The 21,138-nt window shown below is 46.0% G+C and overlaps 3 protein-coding genes across 3 annotated transcripts in view; all 3 read right to left on the bottom strand.

Moving 5' to 3' along the window:
* Nucleotides 1–73: 73 nt before the first annotated feature.
* LOC308149103 (uncharacterized protein) lies at nucleotides 74–7,925 on the bottom strand. Its single transcript, XM_080520759.1, has 4 exons — nucleotides 7,713–7,925; nucleotides 4,198–4,295; nucleotides 3,186–3,258; nucleotides 74–1,470 (listed from the first exon to the last, which is right to left on the bottom strand). The coding sequence occupies exons 1-4, from the start codon at nucleotides 7,783–7,785 to the stop codon at nucleotides 962–964; spliced, it is 753 nt and encodes a 250-aa protein (XP_080376885.1). The 5' UTR covers nucleotides 7,786–7,925; the 3' UTR covers nucleotides 74–961.
* Nucleotides 7,926–12,078: 4,153 nt separating this feature from the next.
* LOC308149104 (ras-related protein Rab-33B-like) lies at nucleotides 12,079–17,181 on the bottom strand (the record flags this gene model as incomplete). The annotated part of the gene is made up of 3 exons (XM_080520760.1): nucleotides 12,079–12,543; nucleotides 13,420–13,598; nucleotides 16,963–17,181. 3 exons carry the CDS (start codon nucleotides 17,179–17,181, stop codon nucleotides 12,234–12,236), a joined length of 708 nt encoding a protein of 235 aa, XP_080376886.1. The 3' UTR covers nucleotides 12,079–12,233.
* A 2,635-nt stretch (nucleotides 17,182–19,816) lies between these two features.
* LOC308149232 (N-alpha-acetyltransferase 15, NatA auxiliary subunit-like) overlaps nucleotides 19,817–21,138 on the bottom strand; it is a gene marked incomplete at its 5' end in the record, with an annotated part of 1,544 nt that continues 222 nt past the window's right edge. The window contains 3 exons of the mRNA XM_080520914.1: nucleotides 19,817–20,031; nucleotides 20,116–20,213; nucleotides 20,341–20,484. Coding sequence (XP_080377040.1) covers nucleotides 19,831–20,031; nucleotides 20,116–20,213; nucleotides 20,341–20,484 — 443 coding nt within the window. The 3' untranslated portion in view covers nucleotides 19,817–19,830. The remainder of the gene's footprint in view (nucleotides 20,032–20,115; nucleotides 20,214–20,340; nucleotides 20,485–21,138) is intronic.

Genomic DNA, 21,138 nt, shown 5'->3' with positions numbered 1-21,138 from the left:
TTGCCATGGAGACGGTCCCTGCTCAATGCTGAGACCTTACAGGCGAGTGGCGTTGGCGAAGGTCTGCGCTCTACCGGGTGTAGCTCTAGTTTTCACACGCACCCGTAATCCCCAAGAGATTACATCCTAATCCAGTGAATAAAACCAGTCATCTGGAGCGACAACAATGAGCAGGGACATCTGAGGAAAAGGAGAATTTCTACAGCAGGAGGGTTTTTCTGCCGACGAATCATCTGGAGCAACGAGACGAGCTCCTCAGCCTGAGAGAGGAACCACACGAGCAGAAGATTCGTGGTCGTGACGGCGTCAATCTTTATTAAAAACACTTCAAACTCGCTCGTCCCGCGAAAGCCGGACTGCGTTAAATCACAAAAAAATGCCGTGGCGCCGACGCCACGTTTTCCCCGTTTTGTTCCCCTGAAGGATGAAAGTTTCACAGTGACGGAGAGAAGAGAAGAGGCAGAAGTGGTTCAACACGCAAATATAGAAAGAGAACGGCTTCGAGTCGCGAGAGAAGCCTGACAGACGAGTCGCTCGTAGAACGTGGCGGCAGGCTTGTACAGATTATTTGTAATGACGGGAGAGCATTTCAAGGATCTGAATGTGCAAGGTTAAATTAACAAGAGAAAGAAAGAGTGAACAGTCTTGTTTTGGTCGAAGGAAAACGAGGCTGGACGTGCAGAACGGGAACAGGAAGACGACGGCGGGGAAAGAAACCTGTTTTTAAGGGCACTTTAGATATTTCTAACATTCCTCTGGTTGCTGTGCAGAACGATTCTCTCAGGGAAGCCCTCAGAACGCAGACTAAAGCTGGGTGTCTGAAGCAGGAGGGGGGGTGGTGGGGGGGGGGGGGTGGGGACTCATGAACCTCTGATTGGTGTTTTAACCAATTGGAAAGAAAACGTGTGAATTAGAGGTTGATGAGGGTTTTTTTTTTCCTACAGCCGGGAATCTACAGGCTTCACGCCGCCGCCTCTGCAGCAGCAGGGGCGGCGGCCTCGGCCTCGGCCTCAGCGGGGGGGGCAGCGGGGGGGGCAGTCTCTGCTTCGGCCTCGGCGGGTGCAGCCGGGGGGGCTTCGTCTACTGCTGGCGTACCGGCGCTCTCCACCGCGGCGACGGCCTCTGCCGCGGGCGCCGCCTCCGCGGGCGTCTCGGCGACCGCTTCGGCGACGACCTCTGCGGCGACCGGCGCAGGCGCAGCTTCGTCCGCCACGGCCGCCGGCTCGGCGGCGGCCACCGCCGCCGCCTCCGCCACGGGGGCAGCTTCTGTAGGGGTGGCGACCTCGGCCGCCACCTCGGCCACCGGCTCGGCCACCGGCTCGGCAACCGGCTCGGCAACCGGCTCGGCGGCGTCAGGAACGGGCTCCGGGGCGGCCTCCACGGCGGGCGCCGCCTCCTCCACCGGGGCGGGCTCCACTGCAGGAGCCGCCGCCGCCGCCGCCTCCTCAGGTGCCGCCTCGGCGGCTGGAGCTGCAGATTAAAACATCGGAAACGAGTGAGAAAAACCGTTTCCTGCAACAAACTTAACGGCAGTAACTTCAGACATTTGTAGGACGAGCATGCAGAGTCGGTTGTTCAAACATCGACTTCGGGCTCAAGAAAATCAATCCCAGAGGGAAAAGTAAGCGTTTCGGGGTCGGTTGACATGACGACGACGCTCGGAGACACTGGAAACAACTTTAAAGAAAAGAAAAAAAACCAGCCCCCAAGGAAGAACTTAAAAAAAACAAACAAACACTCAGGCTCTTTCTCGCTGCTTCTAATCCTCTGCAGTTGTTCCGCACATGCTCAGTAAAAACAAACAAACAAACAGCACCCCCTAGTGGCCCAACATCAAAACTACATAGTTTTCAGTGTTTGTCGTCGCCGGACATCGATTTCCGAACTACTCCGAAATGATGCGTTTTCACTTGAAACGTCGTCACGGAAACGGGGCCTTAAATTCGACTGACGCGAGACACAAACGAAGGGAAGCAGAAGGTTTTATTCGCTTCCGACCATCAAGCCGCCCGTATGAACCGGCGTCACGCCGGGCCGAAGGTCAAAAGTCTTAAAAGGTCCGAAAGTCTGTTAAAACTGTCGTCATGAACGCAGCGCGGAGTGGAGGATAATCCCTAATCCCCCCCCTCAAAACCCAGTGGCAGGGACGGAAATAAAAGTGCCGAGCTCGGCGAAGATGTTAACAGCTGTGAGGGCGGCGGCTGAAGCTCGGCTCCTGTTCTGAAGTTTAAAAACTGAACCACAGTTTGAGCAGATTCTCATCGTTTCTTTGCGGATAATTCAAATTAATCTGTTTCACGGGACACGATTTTTACACAGCGAGAAGATTTACCAGCAAAAAGTTTTCGCTGTTTTCGCACCGTGAATAACCGCACCACAGACGATCGCGGCGCTCGATAAACGGCCTCGTTTATTTTTTAAAGTTGGCTTTAGTGTTGAAATGAGGCTCAGGATCTGCCGGGAGGAGGTTGAAAGTCTTTTTCCTGCCGGTGGAACAACGACAGAGCTGAACGTGATTCTCCACCCAGACATCAGCCACGGTACAGCGATCAATCTCAAAAGCGCCGTTTCGCCTGTCGGTTTGGATTTCTGTCTGGAAGTTATTTGTCTGCTCAGCGCCGGCTTCAGTCCAACACGGATGCAGGGAACAAGCTAAACGAGTTTTACATTTGAACCACGACGCCATAAAGCGTCGTCGTCTTTTATTCATTATTAAACATTCTCGTCCTCCAAAAACCCCCCCAAAAAAACGATCTCCTCCAAACACATTCCCAACGATGTCCAGCTCTTCTCCTGGTGAACGTGAAGCTGAACGTCGCCCGTTTGACTACGAGACGAATACTTTTATTTTGACAGTCACCGTGATGACAATCCAACCTGCCCGCTAGAATGTCTGTGTTCTGCCACTGTTCATGTTTATAGCAGATTGTTCTCTGCTGCATGTGTGTGTGTGTGTGTGTGTGTGTGGTTTCATTACAAAAAAAACTAACAACAGCACCCACTAGTGGCCCGACATGAGAACTATATTGTTTTCATTTGAAACGTCATGTAAATGGAGGCTTTGTTTGGTCTTACGGCTATAAAACGTCAGCCTGGTCATTATTGGTGTGTGTGTGTGTGTGTGTGTGTGTGTGTGTGTGTGTGTGTGTGTGTGTGTGTGTGTGTGTGTGTGTGTGTGTGTGTACCTTTCTCTGTGGAACTCAGGGTGGCCAGTTTGTCTTCAGGACGTTCACTTTCGCCGTTCACTGACTTGTATGCCTGAGCAAAACAAACAAACAAAAAAACAGTAGATACGCAGCAGTTGCATTGCGTCACACACACACCACACACACACATTTTAAAATGTATCCAGATTACAAAATGTCTCGGCTCGCAGACATTTTCTCACACAGCTGCTCTGCCAACAAGACACAGTAAACACAGAACAAGTGAGGAAACACAAAGGAGTCTGTGTGTCTGTGTGTGTGTGTGTGTGTGTGTGTGTGTGTGTGTGTGTGTGTGTGTGTGTGTGTGTGTGTGTGTGTGTGTGTGTGTGTGTGTGTGTGTGTGTGTGTGTGTGTGTGTGTGTGTGTGTGTGTGTGTGTGTGTGTGTGTGTGTGTGACAGGGAATATTGTTCATAGTGTCCAGCTACTGAGCATGTGCAGAACAACTAGTTACTGCGGTCATCTACACAAAACGCTGTGTCGTCAGTGAATCCGTTGTCATGGAAACGGGCCCCGAATCCTAGCCCATAACATAATTAATGTACGTATATGAATATAATTCTACTCCTTTCCGAATGTGTAACGATGGTGCCAGATATGAAAATGGAGTGTGCCATTGTTAAATAAAAAATAAAAAAATTGCTTTATTTATTTTGATGTTTTGCTTCATTACTTGTTTCTTTCCTTTTTTTGTTATAAACAAGTTTGGAATAAAAAAAATTAATGAATTCATAATCTCCACTTTACCATTTATTGGGCTTAATTACTGATTATTAATCAATATTGGATTTTAGACTTCATTCACACAAAGACGGTGTAGTACCCACAGCAGGCCTGTAGAGGCGCTTCAACTACAAGATTACAATCTTCTTATCATTAGGACTTCACATAATGCTTATTTAATTTAAAATGGCTGTTAAAACGCATTATTATTTAGACGCCCGCTTTACGTCGTCTTCAGGGACCTCGGCGCCGAGCCGAAGCGTTACTCACGTAGACGGCCGCGGCGGTGACGCCGCCGCCGCACAGCAGGAAGTACGTCATGTTGGTGGATCCTCCGGGGATCCCGAAGGCCATGTGTCGCACCGGAGCTGCACCGAGAGAGAGAGAGAGAGAGAGAGAGAATCCAATCACATTCACACACACATATATATATATATATATACGCTTAGAAAACATAAAATCTGAACTGGTTTATTGGTTAAATTGTGTGACGTCTCTTCCGTTAAGCCGTTAAACTAAATCCTTGACACACAAACAAGCTTCCTGCAGAAACGACCTCTTTGGCTCGCAGCCAAACAAAACGACTTAATCGTCTTACAAGAGGCGTCGCGCCAAATATCAGACGCCACTGAAAAATGATGAAAACAAAAAAAAAATACGGCTTTGAAGGGAGTGGTTGTTGTGGGGGGAGGGTGGAGGGGGAGGGGGTGTGGCTAAAAGGGGCGTGGCTAGAAGAGGCCTTGCTCGTGTTTATAGGATTTCCAGGGGCGCACGCAGAAGACGCAGCATCCCCACCTAATCTCCTCCGCTCACACACACCGGAGGCGTTATCTTTAGCACCACCTGCGTTACGTGTGCACACGCATGTGCCGCCGCCGCCACTGCCACCGCCACGAGGCACCGGCAGGACGCAATGGCATACGTGCAGCGGCGACTCGTAACTCACGGGGCGCAGTTTAATGGGGTAGCGGTGGTGAGGAGGACGAAAACAGCTCGTCACGCATTCAAGCACTTTTTATGAGGTCAGACGGTTCAAATTTCACATTCGCTGACTCAGCAGTTTTTTCATATTCATTTTTTGTAATTTGGAAACTGACATGCAGCAATACTTTACATATGTTGAGCTTTATATTAACATTTTTATATACCCCCCCCGAATCCCAGCCAGTTATATAAGATACGATAAGTGAACGCAAAAGGAAAAAAAAAAGTTTTTTTAAATGTGTGTAAAATCAGATTTTCCTTGGCTTAAATATGGCTCCTTTTTTTAATTTAAACAAAGGATATAAACATATATGTACATATATACACACATATATACATATGCATACACACAACGAAAGCAAAGCCATTATATATATATATATATATATATATATATATGAGAAGATAGTTGTGTACATGCTCAGTGTTCATCAGAACAATGTTTCCTCATGACTTTTCTGTTTTTTATTGATAAAAAAAAAAAAAAAAAAAACAACCAACAGTGCCAACTAGAGGCCAAATATAAAAACTACATTTTTCAGCTTTCCTGCCGTTTCCATGGAAACCGACATGATTTTCAAAAAAACTGTAAATGCGAAACTTGAAGCTGGAGAATTTAGTTCTACGATCTTCGCCCGAATAACGAGACGCGTCCTTAAAACGAAGAATCAAAACTCTTAAAACGAGATGCGTTGCTGTAGAAAACACCTGGATTCATCAAATCACATCTGGAGTTTTTCTTTTTTTTAAAGACATTTAAACTTTTGACCAGAAATCTTTCAAACTAAAAACAAACTCTTCACAGGATATCTTTGAAATAACTTCCATTTACAGCTAAATTCTTTGAAACCAATCATTTAAATACATATATACATATTTTTACTTCTCATTTGATTTGCCCGTTAACTTTCCACCCCGTTACCGACTTTACGAACGTGACTCAATGTTTTATCGCGGTTGTGGCCTGGAACTTTACTTCTTTTAGCAGAATTAATAGTGTTTCTAGGATGAGAAACGTGACCTGGATTGAAATCCAACAACTGAAAAGTATTGTTTGAAATTAATACAAAAAAACTAAAAACTAAACAGATTGGAACCAGAGTCATCAACCGGTTCCCATTTATGCTGAGTCATGCTTAAAAGTTTGTAGTCTTCTTCGTCTTGTTTTCAGGAACGCTGCAACGTAGAAGCCGCATTTTAAAGAAGAACAGATGTACGGAAGAGGATGAGGGTCACTGTGGAAAGACATTGTTTTTTTTCTCAGAATTCTTACTTTAATCTCAGAATTCTGACTTTTAAACATTTAAACTCGGAATTCTGACATTTAATCTTGGAATTCTGACATTTAAACTCAGAATTCTGAGAATAAAAGTCAGAATTCTGAGAATAAAAGTCAGAATTCTGAGGGAAAAACTCAGAATTCTGAGGGAAAAAGTCAGAATTCTGAGTTTAAAGTTAGAACTCTGAGTTTGAAGTTAGAATTCTGAGTTTAAAGTTAGAATTCTGAGGAAAAAAAAGTCAGAATTCTGAGTTTAAAGTCAGAATTCTGAGAAAAAAAAGTCAGAATTCTGAGAAAAAAAAGTCAGAACTCAGGGTTTTTCCCCAGTGTCCCTCATCCTCTCCCGTACAGATTCCATAAAGACGGCGTGTTTGGTGCTGCTGTGGCCGCTGAGCCTCTAATACCTGTGACACAGCAGCAGCAGCAGCAGGACAAGGCCAAGTACAGCCCCGGGTATTTATACGGGTAATCAGTTAATCCCTGCAGGTAAAAATGGACACGCGTGTCAAGCAACAACACACAAGATGGCTGCAGGGGGGGTAGAGGTGGTGGTGGGGGGTGTGGGGGGGGACACATGTCTGCAGGACGGGCCTGATGCCACCGTCCATCATGACATGTGCAGCACGAGGACCTTCTATAGGAGCAGCACAGGCCTGCAGCATGTCGAGGAGCAGCATGGAGGCCATGTTCTGCAGATTGGCTGGTTTATTTTTAATAGAAATGCACGTAAAAGGTAGTAAAACCATAAAGGTTCACCCAACATTGACCAACAATCTGAATTCCTGATGCTCACATATTCAAAAGTTTAAAAAGAAAAAGGAGGATCCGTGGAGAGACAAAAGAAACCCTCGATAAAAAGTGGTGAGAAATTCCCACATTGACGAGGCGAACACAAAAGCTGCTTTAAAAACGTGTCAGATGAAGGACATCTGAAGCCCCCGAGGGGCAGGTTGGGTTCCACGTGTCATAAAAAACCCCTGGAACAACGTGTGACAATGGCACAAAAAGAAAAAAAAAAGCCACAATAAAAGCTCATTTCTGCACAAATATTGGAGCAAAGATATGAAATGTGCGATGGAAAAACGTGCACCTGATGCAGATTGTAGGTTAAAGTCGAGATAAAGCAGTTTCACAGAGAGTGTGTGTGAGATGCTCTTTCATAACCTGAGAGAACTGTGTGTTCCCGAAGCAGGACACACCTCCTCTGTGTGTGTGTGTGTGTGTGGCTGCAAACTGCAAAAAAAATTAAAATAAAATAAATAAAAACTCTAAAAACATCATTTATTAATACCTTTCTGCTCCACAATGAAAATTACGTTCATTTATTAGATCATTAAAACCGATTTCAATTAAAAATAACAATGAGAAAGTTGGACTAAGAAAACCTGCAAACTCTGACATTTAAGAAAAAAAAAAAACAATCTGTGACGATATTTAAGTAACAAACTGCGGTTTCAACCGCGTTGTTTAACTTTAAAGTGATTTATTTTTTATTTTTTTTAATTTAGTGTGCGTCACTCACGGTTTGCGGACGCCGGTTTGAACGCCCTCCGCGCCAGCGGGCCGACCCGCTGCCATGCCCGTCTGCAGAACATGATTCTCGGCTGCGAGCTCGAGGGAGTGTCCGGTGTGCGTGTGGCTCCCGCAGGTTCCCGGGGAATGAATGCGGGGCGCGTGGAGGCGCTGAGCTGCGATGCGATGCTGCGGACGAGAGCGCAACCCCCCCTTGCTATTTAACAGCGAGGGCGCATGTCCAGCTCGCCCCCTGCTGGCCGGCACGAGGAACTGCACGGTGAACCAATAAAGGGTTCAAGGAGGAAAAGTCGTGTTTGGAGGGTCGCGGGTTCGAATCCCAGTGTGGAATATTTTCTACGGAGACTGAAAAAGAAAAGGCAAGGAGACGTCTCCCCTCCATAGATAGATAGATAGATAATTACTTTATTCATCCCCGAAGGGAAATTGTTTTGTTGCAGCAATCTGGTACATACGAATATTATAAAATACAATAGAATAGAAATACAAGTTAAAAAAAATAAAAATATAATAATATCTGGGTATAAGACATAAAGTAAAACACAGAACGGAACATGGGCACTTAGAAATAAGCAGGAGATAAAAGCAAGATAAATAAATAGTAAGGTGCAGTGGCAGAGCCATTAGAAGTAGGCATTATATAATAATAATAACAATAATAACCATTCTTTCCAAACAGTTTTATTAAATTGAAGAACGAAAGATCATTTTAAATCAAACGCCTGCTTTTGGCAATAAGATCAAAGGGTTCAGGTTAAATCTGTTATAATTTAGCACAATTTAAAATGCCGCTATGTATTTATTCTTTATCCTTTGCTCCCTGCGTGTTGTTCCAGTCCTGTAAAAAGCTGCTGGAACTTGAATTTCCCCGAGGGAGTCATCCCAAGGGATTAATAAAGTCCATCTGAATCTGAATCTGAATCTGAATCTGAATCTGAATCTGTAACCTTAACGTCATACACCTGTTGGCCATCGGGTGGCAGTATCGAGTCACTCAAGTCTGTATGATTTCAGTCCAGAATTCTGGAACCTGTTACACACAATTAATGGATTAAACAGGCTGTTATTAGTAAAAAAAATCAATACAAATTTTAATAAATAGTTGTATAAATTCTCTACGGATAAGAAATATTAGATAACATAGAAAACCTTTTAAAATCCCCCGTCAGGCTTCACATTTCCCCCCACCGTGACCTTCGCTGTCTTTGGATGTCGGAGGAACGACGGCTCTCGCGGGGCCTAAATACCAAAAGGTCAAAGTCAGCGGAAACCAGCTGTCACTTTCCTACAGCGTGAAATCAAACCTGCGCCTCCTCTCAGACCTTCAATCCCAATCGATTTAATAACGTCACTACTTTCTTTTTTACCTTTTCCAATGCGAGCGTCCTTGAAGCGACCAAAACGAAACATTGACTTATTATTTAAATCGTCACTGATTTCAGAGAAAAATCAAACGTTGGACGATTTCGATCGTCCGACAATGTTTTCTACCGTCTTTAACCTCTCATGTATTTACAACACAAGGCTTGTGATCGGAAATAAAAAACGACCTTCTAGCGTCTAATAATAGTCGACGCTCGCGGCGTCAAGACACACAGAGGCGGCGTCACGCCGGCGATTTATTGACCGGCAGCTTTCCCAAATCCTGTCATTACACCAAGTGGGAATTCCTGCTTTTGACGTGGGAATTCTCATGTTTTCTACACTGTTAATGTGTCGGGATCCAAAATTCTATGAAATGCATTTATTTTCTTGTGAAAATAGAATTGAAATGTCCGGTAAGTCTTTGTATGACGTCTGCAACTGTTATAATAAAAATCTTTTTTTCACTTGAAGCAAATTCTTCATTGAAAATGTTTGTTTTTTTAAGAAAATTAAGATTCTCCCCCCCCCCCCCCAACTAATTCCTTAAGAATTAGACGGTGAAGAATCACATTTCCTGAAGTCTTGATGATGAAATTAAATGTATTTTCATGTGGAAATGATGGAAATGCAGGTATTTCTACTCCGTTACTGTGACTTGCAGCCGTTGTGCTTGTTCTTCAGGTTGAATTAACTTAATTATTAATTATTCCAGCTCTCGTTCATGGTCAAATAATCTCTTATTTGTCCTTCTGGTTCACAGGATGTTCCTCGTCATCACGAGAAGAAAAGAATCGAATGAATTATCCGGTGAAACATTTAGAAAATAACTGAAAACAAAGTGTGAACTTAATTTTTCTATTTTGCACTAAAAAAAAACACATCAATTTAATTACAGCCTTAAATTGTCAGATTTAGTTTAGTTTTTATTTCTGCATTTGAATTTTGTTTCCAGTCAAAATAAATTAAAAGTAAAATCCAGAAACATTAGAATCTATATTTCCCATCATGCAATCGTCACTTTCTGATTCCTGAAGAGATTAAAGTAGGAAGACGAAGATTCTTCAGATGAAAAGATGAAACACAACGGAAACTCACATCGTACAATAAATTCTAATGTTTTATAAAATCCACAAAAAGAAAATATTTGCACGATTAAAAAAGAAAAAGCAGTTTCACTCACAGTTTGTTTATTTTTCAATCCTGCAGCGAAGCACCTCTGCGCAGGAACTTCATAATAAAAGTCGTCGCTTGGACAACATGAAAGGGACACGGACAACATGAAAGGGACAGGGACAACATGAAAGCAGCTTGACAAAGGAAAAACAAACAACAACAAAAAGACAACCAGTGCAAAGCTGAACATGTTAACATCAGAGGATTCATACAGACGACATATTAAAACGTTGAGGGTCTGACATCACTGACCAATCAGCAGACGGCTCCTCAACACCAGAACCGTTCTGTTGTCCCGAGTCCAACGACGGAGGAGGACGATGGAAAAGCGTCAACCTTTGGAGCGGTGGTTTCCGGAAAATCCGCAATTCTTCAGGTGGAAACCTGAACTGGACCGGACCAGACGGGATCGCAATGGACCGGAACGTACCAGACCAGACCGGACCTGCCTGGACCGGACTGTACTGTACTGGACTGGACTGGAACGTAGCGGACCAGACCGGAACATGCCAGACCAGATCGGACTGGAACGTACCGGACCAGACCGTACCGTACCTGCCTGGACCGGAACATATCGGGCCAGACCGGAACGTACCAGACCAGATCGGACTGGAACATACCGGACCAGACCATACCAGACTGGACTGGAACGTATCGGACCAGACTGTACGGTACCGGACCGGAACGTACCAGACCAGACCGTACCGTACCGGACGGTACCAGACTGGACCGGAACGTACCAGACCAGACCATACCGTACTGGACCGGACGGTACCAGACTGGACCGGAACGTACCAGACCAGACTGGACCAGGCCAGACCGGAACGTACTGGACCAGAACCTTACGGTACCGGACCGGACGGTACCAGACCAGAACACACCGGACTGTACCAGATCGGACCGGAACGTACTGGACCGGACCAGATAGAACCGGAACGTAATGGACCGTACCGTACCGGACCAGTCCAATGACTCCATTCCGGCACTTTTTGTGGAAACGGGGCTGAAAAGAACGTCAGAACAGGTTCCACAGGACGTTTCCAGAAAATTCTTCGTCGTCATCCAGCAGCTGCACAGGAATAATTTGGACATGGGGGAATAATGACAACAATAATAGTAATAGTAATAAAAATAACAGTAGCACTAATATAAATAAAAATAGTAATAAGAGTAATAACATAATAATGATCTACCATTTCCAGGAGGTTCTCCTGCTCCTTCAGAGCCAAAACAAAGGAACTGTTGCTTCAGAAGCGTCACATTAAAACAGCAGAAGTTCCTCTTGACCAGTAATTCTGTCGTCTTGATCTCAGACAAAGAAATCTGGCGTTCGCCTGATGAATGTTACACCGGTGTGACACTCGTGTGTGTGGTTGTGTGTGTGTGTGTGTGTGTGTGTGTCCCTCAGCATGAAGACTGTTCAGCCCACTGTCAGTCTTCACGTCGTCATGTGGCGCCGCGTGAATCATCGATCCGACACGAAGCCACCGAAACACATGATTCACTTTTCCTGCCGCCCACGACACACACACACACACACACACACACACACACACACACACACACACACACACACCTCGTGTTTCCTGTAGTGTAGGTGGAAACAATGTGACGATCACTGACCTCACAAAACATGTTTATTGTGCAGCTGAAGCCGGTCCTGATGTGAACAAGTCCAAACTGAAGTGACACCCCGTCAGACACCAGGTCACCCCCCCCCACCGGAATCAAACCACCATAAGTTCAAGTTCACAGATGTTTTTATTTCACATATTTCAAAAAAAAAAAATTCACATAAATGAGAATAAATATCGATGATGTGGTTGAAACTGGATCAGCGAGCAAATATTCATTCATTCATTTATTTGTTCATAAAAAGTCTTCTGGTTCCCCTGGTTCTCCAGGTTCCTCAGATTCCTCTAGTCTCCAGATTCCTCTGGTTCCCCAGGTTCTCCAGGTTCCCCTTGGTTCCTCAGCAGCAGCCCCACACGTCCTTCTCCGGGTTCTTCTGGACTTTAAAGGACCCTCCGTGCGCCGCCAGGTTCTCCGCGGGCGGTTTCTTCTGCCTCCTCAGTTTGGCCCCGACGGCGGCGACGACGTCCTCCACCTCGCTCTGCTGACGCGGCGCCTCGCCGCCGGCCCGCCGTCCCGCCGCGCGCCGTTTCCCCGGCGGGTCCTTGGCCGACGTCTCGAAGAACGTCATGGCGTGGGCCCGGGCGAAGGCCAGCGCCCGCTCCTGGCCCACCAGGTCCCGGAGGTCGCTCTTGTTCCCCAGCAGGAACCTGGAGGACACGGCGGCCTTTAGGGGGCGCCACCTGCTGACATCATCCCTCCCTTCCTGGCTCCTCCTACTCTCAGCCTCTGGCCGCGACTCTTCTCTGATTGGACGAACAGAAACCCTTTGGAATCGACGTCCACGGGCGTTAAAAACTCGACTTTTATGGAATCGCCAACAATCGATACGTTAGTTTGACGTCACTTCCTGTCGGCAGCAAGAGAAAAGAGCCTTTGAATCTTTGTTTTATGTTCCGTCCGACGAAGTCGCTTAGAGATTCACAAAGACTTTAAAGCTTCGTCTAAAACAGGAAAGCTGCTCAATTTTACCTTTTCGTATAAATATCTATGTTTTTACTGATCGTATCTATTTTATCTATTTATTTTTGCTTTTGTTTCGGTCTGTAAAGTAAAGCACCTTGTGACTCTGAGCGGCGCTGCAAGAACAAAGTTCTGTTCTGGAAACAAAAACCAACTCAAAAAGACACAGACACAAAAACGAGACACCAGGAAGAGCACAACCCTAAACGAGACGCGACACCAGAGGACGAACAAGACAAAGACGTCGCGGTACGACAGGAAAGACGGAGCGACGACCACATGACCAGACGAGACGAGCAACTTCGTCCCGTCACGAAACGTTGATCAACAGAGAAAACCTAATCCAGAACAGGACCTAGAGAACTGGTTCATGAGACGGAATCTACTTCTAAATGTCTATGTGCTCCGTCTGGTGAGTCACAGCGCCCCTAAAGGCCTGGCATGTGTACTACAAGAGTAACCGATTTCATAGTGACGTGTGGAGAAGACGGTGGAGGACACAAGATTTTTTTTGGGGGGGGGGGGGGGGGTTCATGTGGATGTTCCGTCACACCCGGCGCTACCTGGGTACTTCCTGTCCCACGGCGTTCTGCCGGCACTCCTCCAGCCAGGACGCCAGGCCGCCGAAGCTCGCCGGGCAGCTGACGTCGTAGACGAAGAGCACGGCGTGGACGTTGCGGTAGTAGTGCTGCACCATGGACTTGCGGAAGCGCTCCTGTCCCGCCGTGTCCCACAGCTGCAGCTGATGGCGTGGAGGGGAAGGGAGAAAAAAAATGGAGGCGGAGAAAGAGGAAGTCGGAACGTTAAAAACCGTCGGAGATGAAGCAGCTTAAATCTTTAAATCCAAAGTCGGGGCTTTTGGAAGAACTCATTTCCAGGTTTTAAAAGGAATCACATATTAAATCTGAAGCGTAACAACAAAAAAAACCTTATTTAATATTATATTCATGCACAGGACTTTATTTTAGGACAAAGGAAATGGAAAAAAATAAGTCGTATATAAAATTCAGCCTGTGAAATTGAAACGCCAACTTTAATTGATGTATTTACTAGTAAACAACAATACTTGATCTTATTGACGGCAATTACTGACCGAGTTCCATCAACCAGAGACTCAACAAGTCAGACTTTACTTATCTAAGTGACACCGCTAGAATCCGTCTGCTAAATTCAATAAGAAATCTAAAATATCAAGAGGTATGTCAGAAAAATCAGCAAATGTTTTGTCTATTATGGCTTTTTCACCATGAATATTAATTATTACTTTTTTTTGCAGCATTTTCACGGTTTCCATAGCAACAAAATGACTTATTTTTCTGTAAAATGTTAAAAACAAAACAGGAATTGACGCGATAATCAAATTAAACCACTTTGCAATAATTTCATGCTTTAATATTTTATATCTCTTGGTCGTCTTCTTTTAATCCACTTCTCTTTTCCTTTCATAATCACTGCGGTTTTATGGTTTTTAAATGTCATTTAATCCGTCGTCGTTGCCGTGAATCTCGACCAGCAGCCGCTTGAAACTGAGAAGGCGAACCGTGACTTTATTACAAAATCTGCCGTCGAGAACTTCCTCATGTCGTGTGGTGGTTTCAAAACTGTCAGGAAACACACACACACACACGCACGCACACACACTTCACCTCACATGGATTAAATGCATTATCACGGCTCAGTCAGCGTTGCAGTGAAATATCTCAGTCTCACGCTGCAGCAACTCAGACGATCGTCTGATTTTCTGACATCCAGAGAATTTCCAGGCCGCGACAGACAATCCTGTGTCGACGCTGCAGCGTGACACTTTTAAAACAGAGATACTGTGAATGATGAAAGCATTCAGGGGAGATTTAAAACAAAAAACACAAAAACAAAAAACTGTTTGATTAAATCAAGCTGCAGTGACTTTAATAAACCTGCAGAATCACTGGAGTTCACGTTGGTGTTAAAGTGTTTTAACGTTGTTTTCAGCACGTGGAACAGATTTAGTCCAGTTTATGTGTTTGTGATCGGAGAATTCAACTCCAGACCACGTTTCAGTCCAGTTTCATCTCGAGCGAAGCGAACTGATAAAAGACAGCCATAATAACGTTTAGATTTAAACGTCGAAGGTCAGAATTTACAGTTCTTTGTTGTGTTGCAGAGTCCGGAAGAGGATGAGGGCCACTAAGGGGGAAAAAAACCTGAGTTCTGACTTTTAAACTCACAATCTTGACTTTTAAACTCACAATCCAGACTTTTACACTCACAATCCAGACTTTTAAACTCACAATTCTTCCTTTTAAACTCACAATCCAGACTTTTAAACTCACAATTCTTCCTTTTAAACTCACAATCCAGACTTTTAAACTCACAATTCTTCCTTTTAAACTCACAATTCTTCCTTTTAAACTCACAATTCTTCCTTTTAAACTCACAATCCAGACTTTTACACTCACAATCCAGACTTTTACACTCACAATCCTTGCTTTTACACTCACAATCCAGACTTTTACACTCACAATCCAGACTTTTACACTCACAATCCTTGCTTTTACACTCACAATCCTTGCTTTTACACTCACAATCCTTGCTTTTACACTCACAATCCTTGCTTTTACACTCACAATCCAGACTTTTACACTCACAATCCAGACTTTTACACTCACAATCCAGACTTTTACACTCACAATCCAGACTTTTAAACTCACAATCCAGACTTTTACACTCACAATCCAGACTTTTAAACTCACAATCCAGACTTTTACACTCACAATCCTTGCTTTTACACTCACAATCCAGACTTTTACACTCACAATCCTTGCTTTTACACTCACAATCCTTGCTTTTACACTCACAATCCTTGCTTTTACACTCACAATCCTTGCTTTTACACTCACAATCCAGACTTTTACACTCACAATCCTTGCTTTTACACTCACAATCCAGACTTTTACACTCACAATCCAGACTTTTACACTCACAATCCTTGCTTTTACACTCACAATCCTTGCTTTTACACTCACAATCCTTGCTTTTACACTCACAATCCTTGCTTTTACACTCACAATCCTTGCTTTTACACTCACAATCCTTGCTTTTACACTCACAATCCTTGCTTTTACACTCACAATCCTTGCTTTTACACTCACAATCCTTGCTTTTACACTCACAATCCTTGCTTTTACACTCACAATCCAGACTTTTACACTCACAATCCAGACTTTTACACTCACAATCCTTGCTTTTACACTCACAATCCTTGCTTTTACACTCACAATCCAGACTTTTACACTCACAATCCAGACTTTTACACTCACAATCCTTGCTTTTAAACTCACAATCCTTGCTTTTAAACTCACAATCCTTGCTTTTAAACTCACAATCCTTGCTTTTAAACTCACAATCCTTGCTTTTAAACTCACAATCCTGACTTTTAAAAGTCACAATTCTGGGTTTTTTCCCCACAGTGGCCCTCATCCTCTTCCGTAGCAGAGTACAAGTGAGGAAAATGTCGATAATTTCACAAAACCACCTTTTTCTTTTAGGGTTTCAATTTGAATGAAAACTGTCGGTGCAGAATTCAGTGAAATGTTGATAAACTTCTCGAACTGATGCATTCTGTGTGTTTTTACAACGTTTTTAACGACCCGGGTTTCTCCATGTTCAGACTGTGGAGAGAAACTGCGCGAAGCTTTTGGAATTCATTAGATTTCTGCAACACAATCAAACTGAGATTCACGTTCCAGGACTGGTAGAAAAGCTTCTCTCACTGGGAAAACATGCAAACTGAATGTTCTGCACTGGAATCTCTCCGTGTCAGAATCTATACTTGACATAGCTGCAGGTGTCAAAACCAATCAGAGAAAAAAAAGATTCAAGCAAAAAAAGAAAGAAGTGTAGTTTGATTTTAATCCAAATTATTTTGGAAGAATTGCTCAGTATCCTGCATTTAAAATCCCGCTTGGGAGGAAAAACAAAAAAGTCAAAAGTTTGGAGTCACACTTGAATATTTAAGCCACAATCTCGTGCGTAAAATGACACTTTGGCACCGCCTCGAGCTCCGAAACTCCCGCGATTAATGAGACTTTTGGCTGATTTCCGTGACGCACGTTTCTCCACTTCACCTTGATTCTCTCCCCGTCGACGTCCAGCAGCCTCTCGCGGAAGTCCACGCCGATGGTGGCCTCCGTGCTGCGGGGGAACTCCCCGGCGCACAGGCGGTGCGTCAGGCACGTCTTCCCCACGCCGGAGTCCCCGATCACCAGAACCTTGAACGTCCGGCAGCGGCCGACGAGCGACGACACGCTGCCCAGCGAGCTGGAGAACTCCAGGGAGGAATCCATCCGCCCGGGTGGGGGGGGAGAAGAAGTAGTGCGTCCTGGTCCGAACTGCGCGCGGGGGAAGCGGCGAGTGAGGAGCGTCTCTAGTGCCTGGAGGAGGAGGAGGAGGAGGATGATCAGGAGGAGGAGGAGGAAGATCAGGAGGAGGAAGAAAAGGAAGATCAGGAGGAGGAGGAAGATCAGGAGGAGGAGGAGGAAGAGGAGATAATAGTGCTGACTCCAGGATTTTTATTTTATAGACAGTTAAAGAAAAACTCATATTCTGGTTTTAATTAACTTATTTTAAACTTAGTTTTTTTTATATATATATAATTTTTTATCATTAAACTGTGTCTGTACTTTTATTGTTTTTAATGCACTTGTCTTTTTGCTATTTATTTGTTTTAAAGAACATTTTATCGTCTCTATTGCAGACGTAGGAGTCCAGAGAAGGAACATTTCATAAATACACAAAACTGAATAAAACAGTATACATTTAAAAAAAAAAATCATTTTAGTATTATTGACACTGTAAAATGTATTTTATGTAAATGCCACCAGGACACACTCGCAAGAGATTTAGTGTATTTTTAGTCTTTAAAATCACATTTAAAGAGGAAAATTACAATTGTGATAAGTGTATAAAATGTGTATACAAGTGTAGATGTATAGAATTCAATATAGGCTTTTAATACAACTCGTCTGGTTGTACATTTTAAACTAGAAGCGTTTTGTGTGTTAACCTTCAGTCTTAATGTCACCAACATCCTGTTTTGTTGGATGTCGGCTGGTGAAAACTTGAATTCCCTTCAGGATTAATGAAGTATTTCTTATTGAAGTTGGTCTCGGTGGCGCCGGACGTCATGTTGACATTTTAAAGATGAAAGTTGGTCCCGAAGCCTTTGATTGGTGAGATTATCGCTTTTTTTTAAAGCAAAAAAACCAACCAAACAAACAAACTGGCCCAACTGTGAGGTCGACTTCAATCAAAAAAATAAAAGGCAGAAAATACCCAAAGTTGTTTTGTTTTTTTGTTTTTTTGTTTGTTTTTAATACAAAAATCCAGAGATATACATCACCACCTCCGATCTCAACGTTCACATTTGAACCCAAACTCGAGGCAAAAAAGGGAAGAAAAGAGATCACTGGAACAAAAACAACAATCAAAAAGGAAATTAAAATCAACTTTTTTTTTTTTTCCTCCACAACCGTTCAGCGACTCGTTGAGCTTTGGAGGAACCGTCTGCAGAATCCAGGAACGAAAAAAAAAAAACAACAAAAACTGTTCAGATGCGTGTCAAGACCGTTTTAATAGGAACACGTGGCGCCACCTGCTGGTTCAGTGTGAGAACTTCAGCCACACCTGGTGTTCAACCGCCGGACAGGAAGTGTTCAACCTCCCGGACAGGAAGTGTTCAACCTCCCGGACAGGAAGTGTTCAACCTCCCGGACAGGAAGTGTTCAACCTCCCGGACAGGAAGTGTTCAACCTCCCGGACAGGAAGTGTTCAACCTCCCGGACAGGAAGTGTTCAACCTCCCGGACAGGAAGTGTTCAACCTCCCGGACAGGAAGTGTTCAACCACCCGGGCAGGAAGTGTTCAACAGCCGGACAGGAAGTGTTCAACCTCCCGGACAGGAAGTGTTCAACCGCCTGGACAGGAAGTGTTCAACCGCCTGGACAGGAAGTGTTCAACCACCCGGGCAGGAAGTGTTCAACAGCCGGACAGGAAGTGTTCAACCTCCCGGACAGGAAGTGTTCAACCGCCAGACAGGAAGTGTTCAACCGCCCGGACAGGAAGTGTTCAACCGCCCGGACAGGAAGTGTTCAACCTCCCAGACAGGAAGTGTTCAACCTCCCCGACAGGAAGTGTTCAACCTCCCGGACAGGAAGTCTCTACAGTATTGCTTAGGTCGACCCGCTTCTCTCACAACTATGTAAAAAAAAAAAAAAAAACTAACAGGAGTAGCAGTGTATTTGAGGAGCGACACACACTCACACTCACACTCACACGCACACATACACACAAACACACACACACACACACTACAGTTGTTGGGTGCTACAGCAGCGTTGACCCTTGAGGGAAGCACATTCTGATCATGGCGGCTCTTCATGTGCAAGGCGACGCCCTCTGTCCCCGCGGGGGAATCGAACCGTCGTCCCTCAGTCCGCCCGGCGTCCCGTCACGGCCGTTTCCTTTGAAGTGACTCCTTTTAAAACGTGAGCGGCGAGGGCGGCGGCGGCCGTCTGCGTCCCGCCGTCACAGTTTGACCTGTTAAGCGTTCAGATTCTGCGTCGGTTCGTCTTCGGCTGTTAAAATAAAGTGAAATGTCCACTGTGGCGTCTCTTTTCTCCCACTCTTTCCCACACACACACACACACACACACACAACCACACACACACACACACACACAGTCCTGAACGTCCCCCCCCCCCCCCTCCGGGACAGAGCCGGGCCCTGCCAGGTCCGACCCGGCGGAGCCGAGTCTTCGTGTTTCGCGTCCCGCGTCCGGCTCGACAAGACAAGGCTGCCAGGCGTACCACAAGGCTCCGTCCTCGGTCCACTTCCTTTTTTTTTTTTCGTCTTTCTTTTTTTCCTTTTCCTTTTCCCTGCCCCTCCCCCCCCCCCCCCAAAAAAAAAAAAACTCATCCGCCATTTGTTTGATCCGCTCACATCTCGTTGGCTAGCTCGTCCGTTTCCGTGGAAACATCGCCGTTGGCGATCTTGGCGTTCTCCTCGTAGCCGGGGGGCATGAAAGCTAAGGTGTAGGGGTAAAGCTTGTGGCAGTCGGCGCGGTACGACTCCGCCCGCTGCTCCTTGCAGTCGCCGAAGACGCCGGTCCGGAGACACTCCAGGACCTCGGTGCAGATCTGCAACGACACGACGTCAAATAACCCGTTCATCAAAAAAAGGTCGACGGCGTTAAAAACCTTCTCCCCGCCGGTCCGCCTCACCTGGATGTTCCCGTTCTCCAGGGACTCGTCCAGGCCGGTGGCCAGATCCGTGGCCTTCGCCTCCGTCGACGAGTCCAGGTACACCATCATCTTAGCAGCTGAGGGCAGAAGAGCGAGAGGCTGAATCTCCGCTTGTAGGAGGCGATTCAGCTCGACGCTGACAGAAGAAGAAGTCGCTCATGAGACAGGTTGTGGCGCAGAGCGGTACTGCAGGCGGCGGCTCACCGGCCAGGCGGTGCGGGATGGAGCCGGAGTGTCTGCTGAGGTAGGCCTGGTTGAAGCTCCTGGCGTTGTTGTCGCCAAACAGCCGGGTGATTTCCTGCTTCAGCACCGTTCTGACCACCTCGGGGAGATCCTTGCTCTCTGAAACTGAGACGGCGGGAATCAGAGGGAGGAGGAGCAGGAGGGGGAGGAAGAGGGAGGGGGAGGAGGAGGAAGAGGAGGAAGAGGGAGGGGGAGGAGGAAGAGGAAGAGGAGGAAGGAGGAAGGAGGAGGGAGAGGAGGAAGAGGAGGAAGAGGATGAGGAGGAGGAAGAGGAGGGAGGAGGGGGGAGGAGGAGGAGGAAGGAGGAGGAAAAGGAGGGAGGAGGAGGAGGAGGGAGAGGAGGAAGAGGGAGGAGGGAGAGGAGGAAGAGGAAGGAGGGAGGACGAAGAGGAAGGAGGGAGGAGGAAGACGAAGGAGGAGGAGGAAGAGGGAGGGGGGGAGGAGGAGGAAGAGGAGGGAGGAGGAGGGAGGGGGAGGAAGAGGAGGAGGGAGGGGGAGGAAGAGGAGGAGGGATGGGGAGGGGGAGGAAGAGGGGGAGGGAGGAGGAGGAGGAGGAGGAAGAGGAAGGAGGAGGGAGGGGGGAGGGGGAGGGAGAGGAGGAAGAGGAAGGAGGAGGGAGGGGGAGGGAGGAGGAGGAGGAAGAGGAGGGAGGGAGGAGGAGGAAGGAGGGAGGGAGGAGGAAGAGGGAGGGGGAGGAGGAGGAAGAGGGAGGGGGAGGAGGAGGAAGAGGAGGAGGAAGAGGAAGGAGGGAGGAGGGAG

The sequence above is a fragment of the Blennius ocellaris genome, assembly GCF_963422515.1.
Source record: "Blennius ocellaris genome assembly, chromosome: 3".
NCBI classification, from domain to species: Eukaryota; Metazoa; Chordata; class Actinopteri; order Blenniiformes; family Blenniidae; genus Blennius; species Blennius ocellaris.
This window is presented reverse-complemented; position numbering and strand designations above follow the sequence as displayed.

What these genes read in the sequence shown, in the direction of transcription:
- LOC308149103 (XM_080520759.1), bottom strand. Translation starts at nt 7,785, where the DNA reads ATGTTCTGCAGACGGGCATGGCAGCGGGTCGGCCCGCTGGCGCGGAGG. An exon ending in CAAACCGGCGTCCGCAAACC is followed by an intron (nt 4,296 to 7,712) that starts GTGAGTGACGCA and finishes CTCTCGGTGCAG; the next exon opens with CTCCGGTGCGACACATGGCC. An exon ending in CCTGAGTTCCACAGAGAAAG is followed by an intron (nt 1,471 to 3,185) that starts GTACACACACAC and finishes TTTAATCTGCAG; the next exon opens with CTCCAGCCGCCGAGGCGGCA.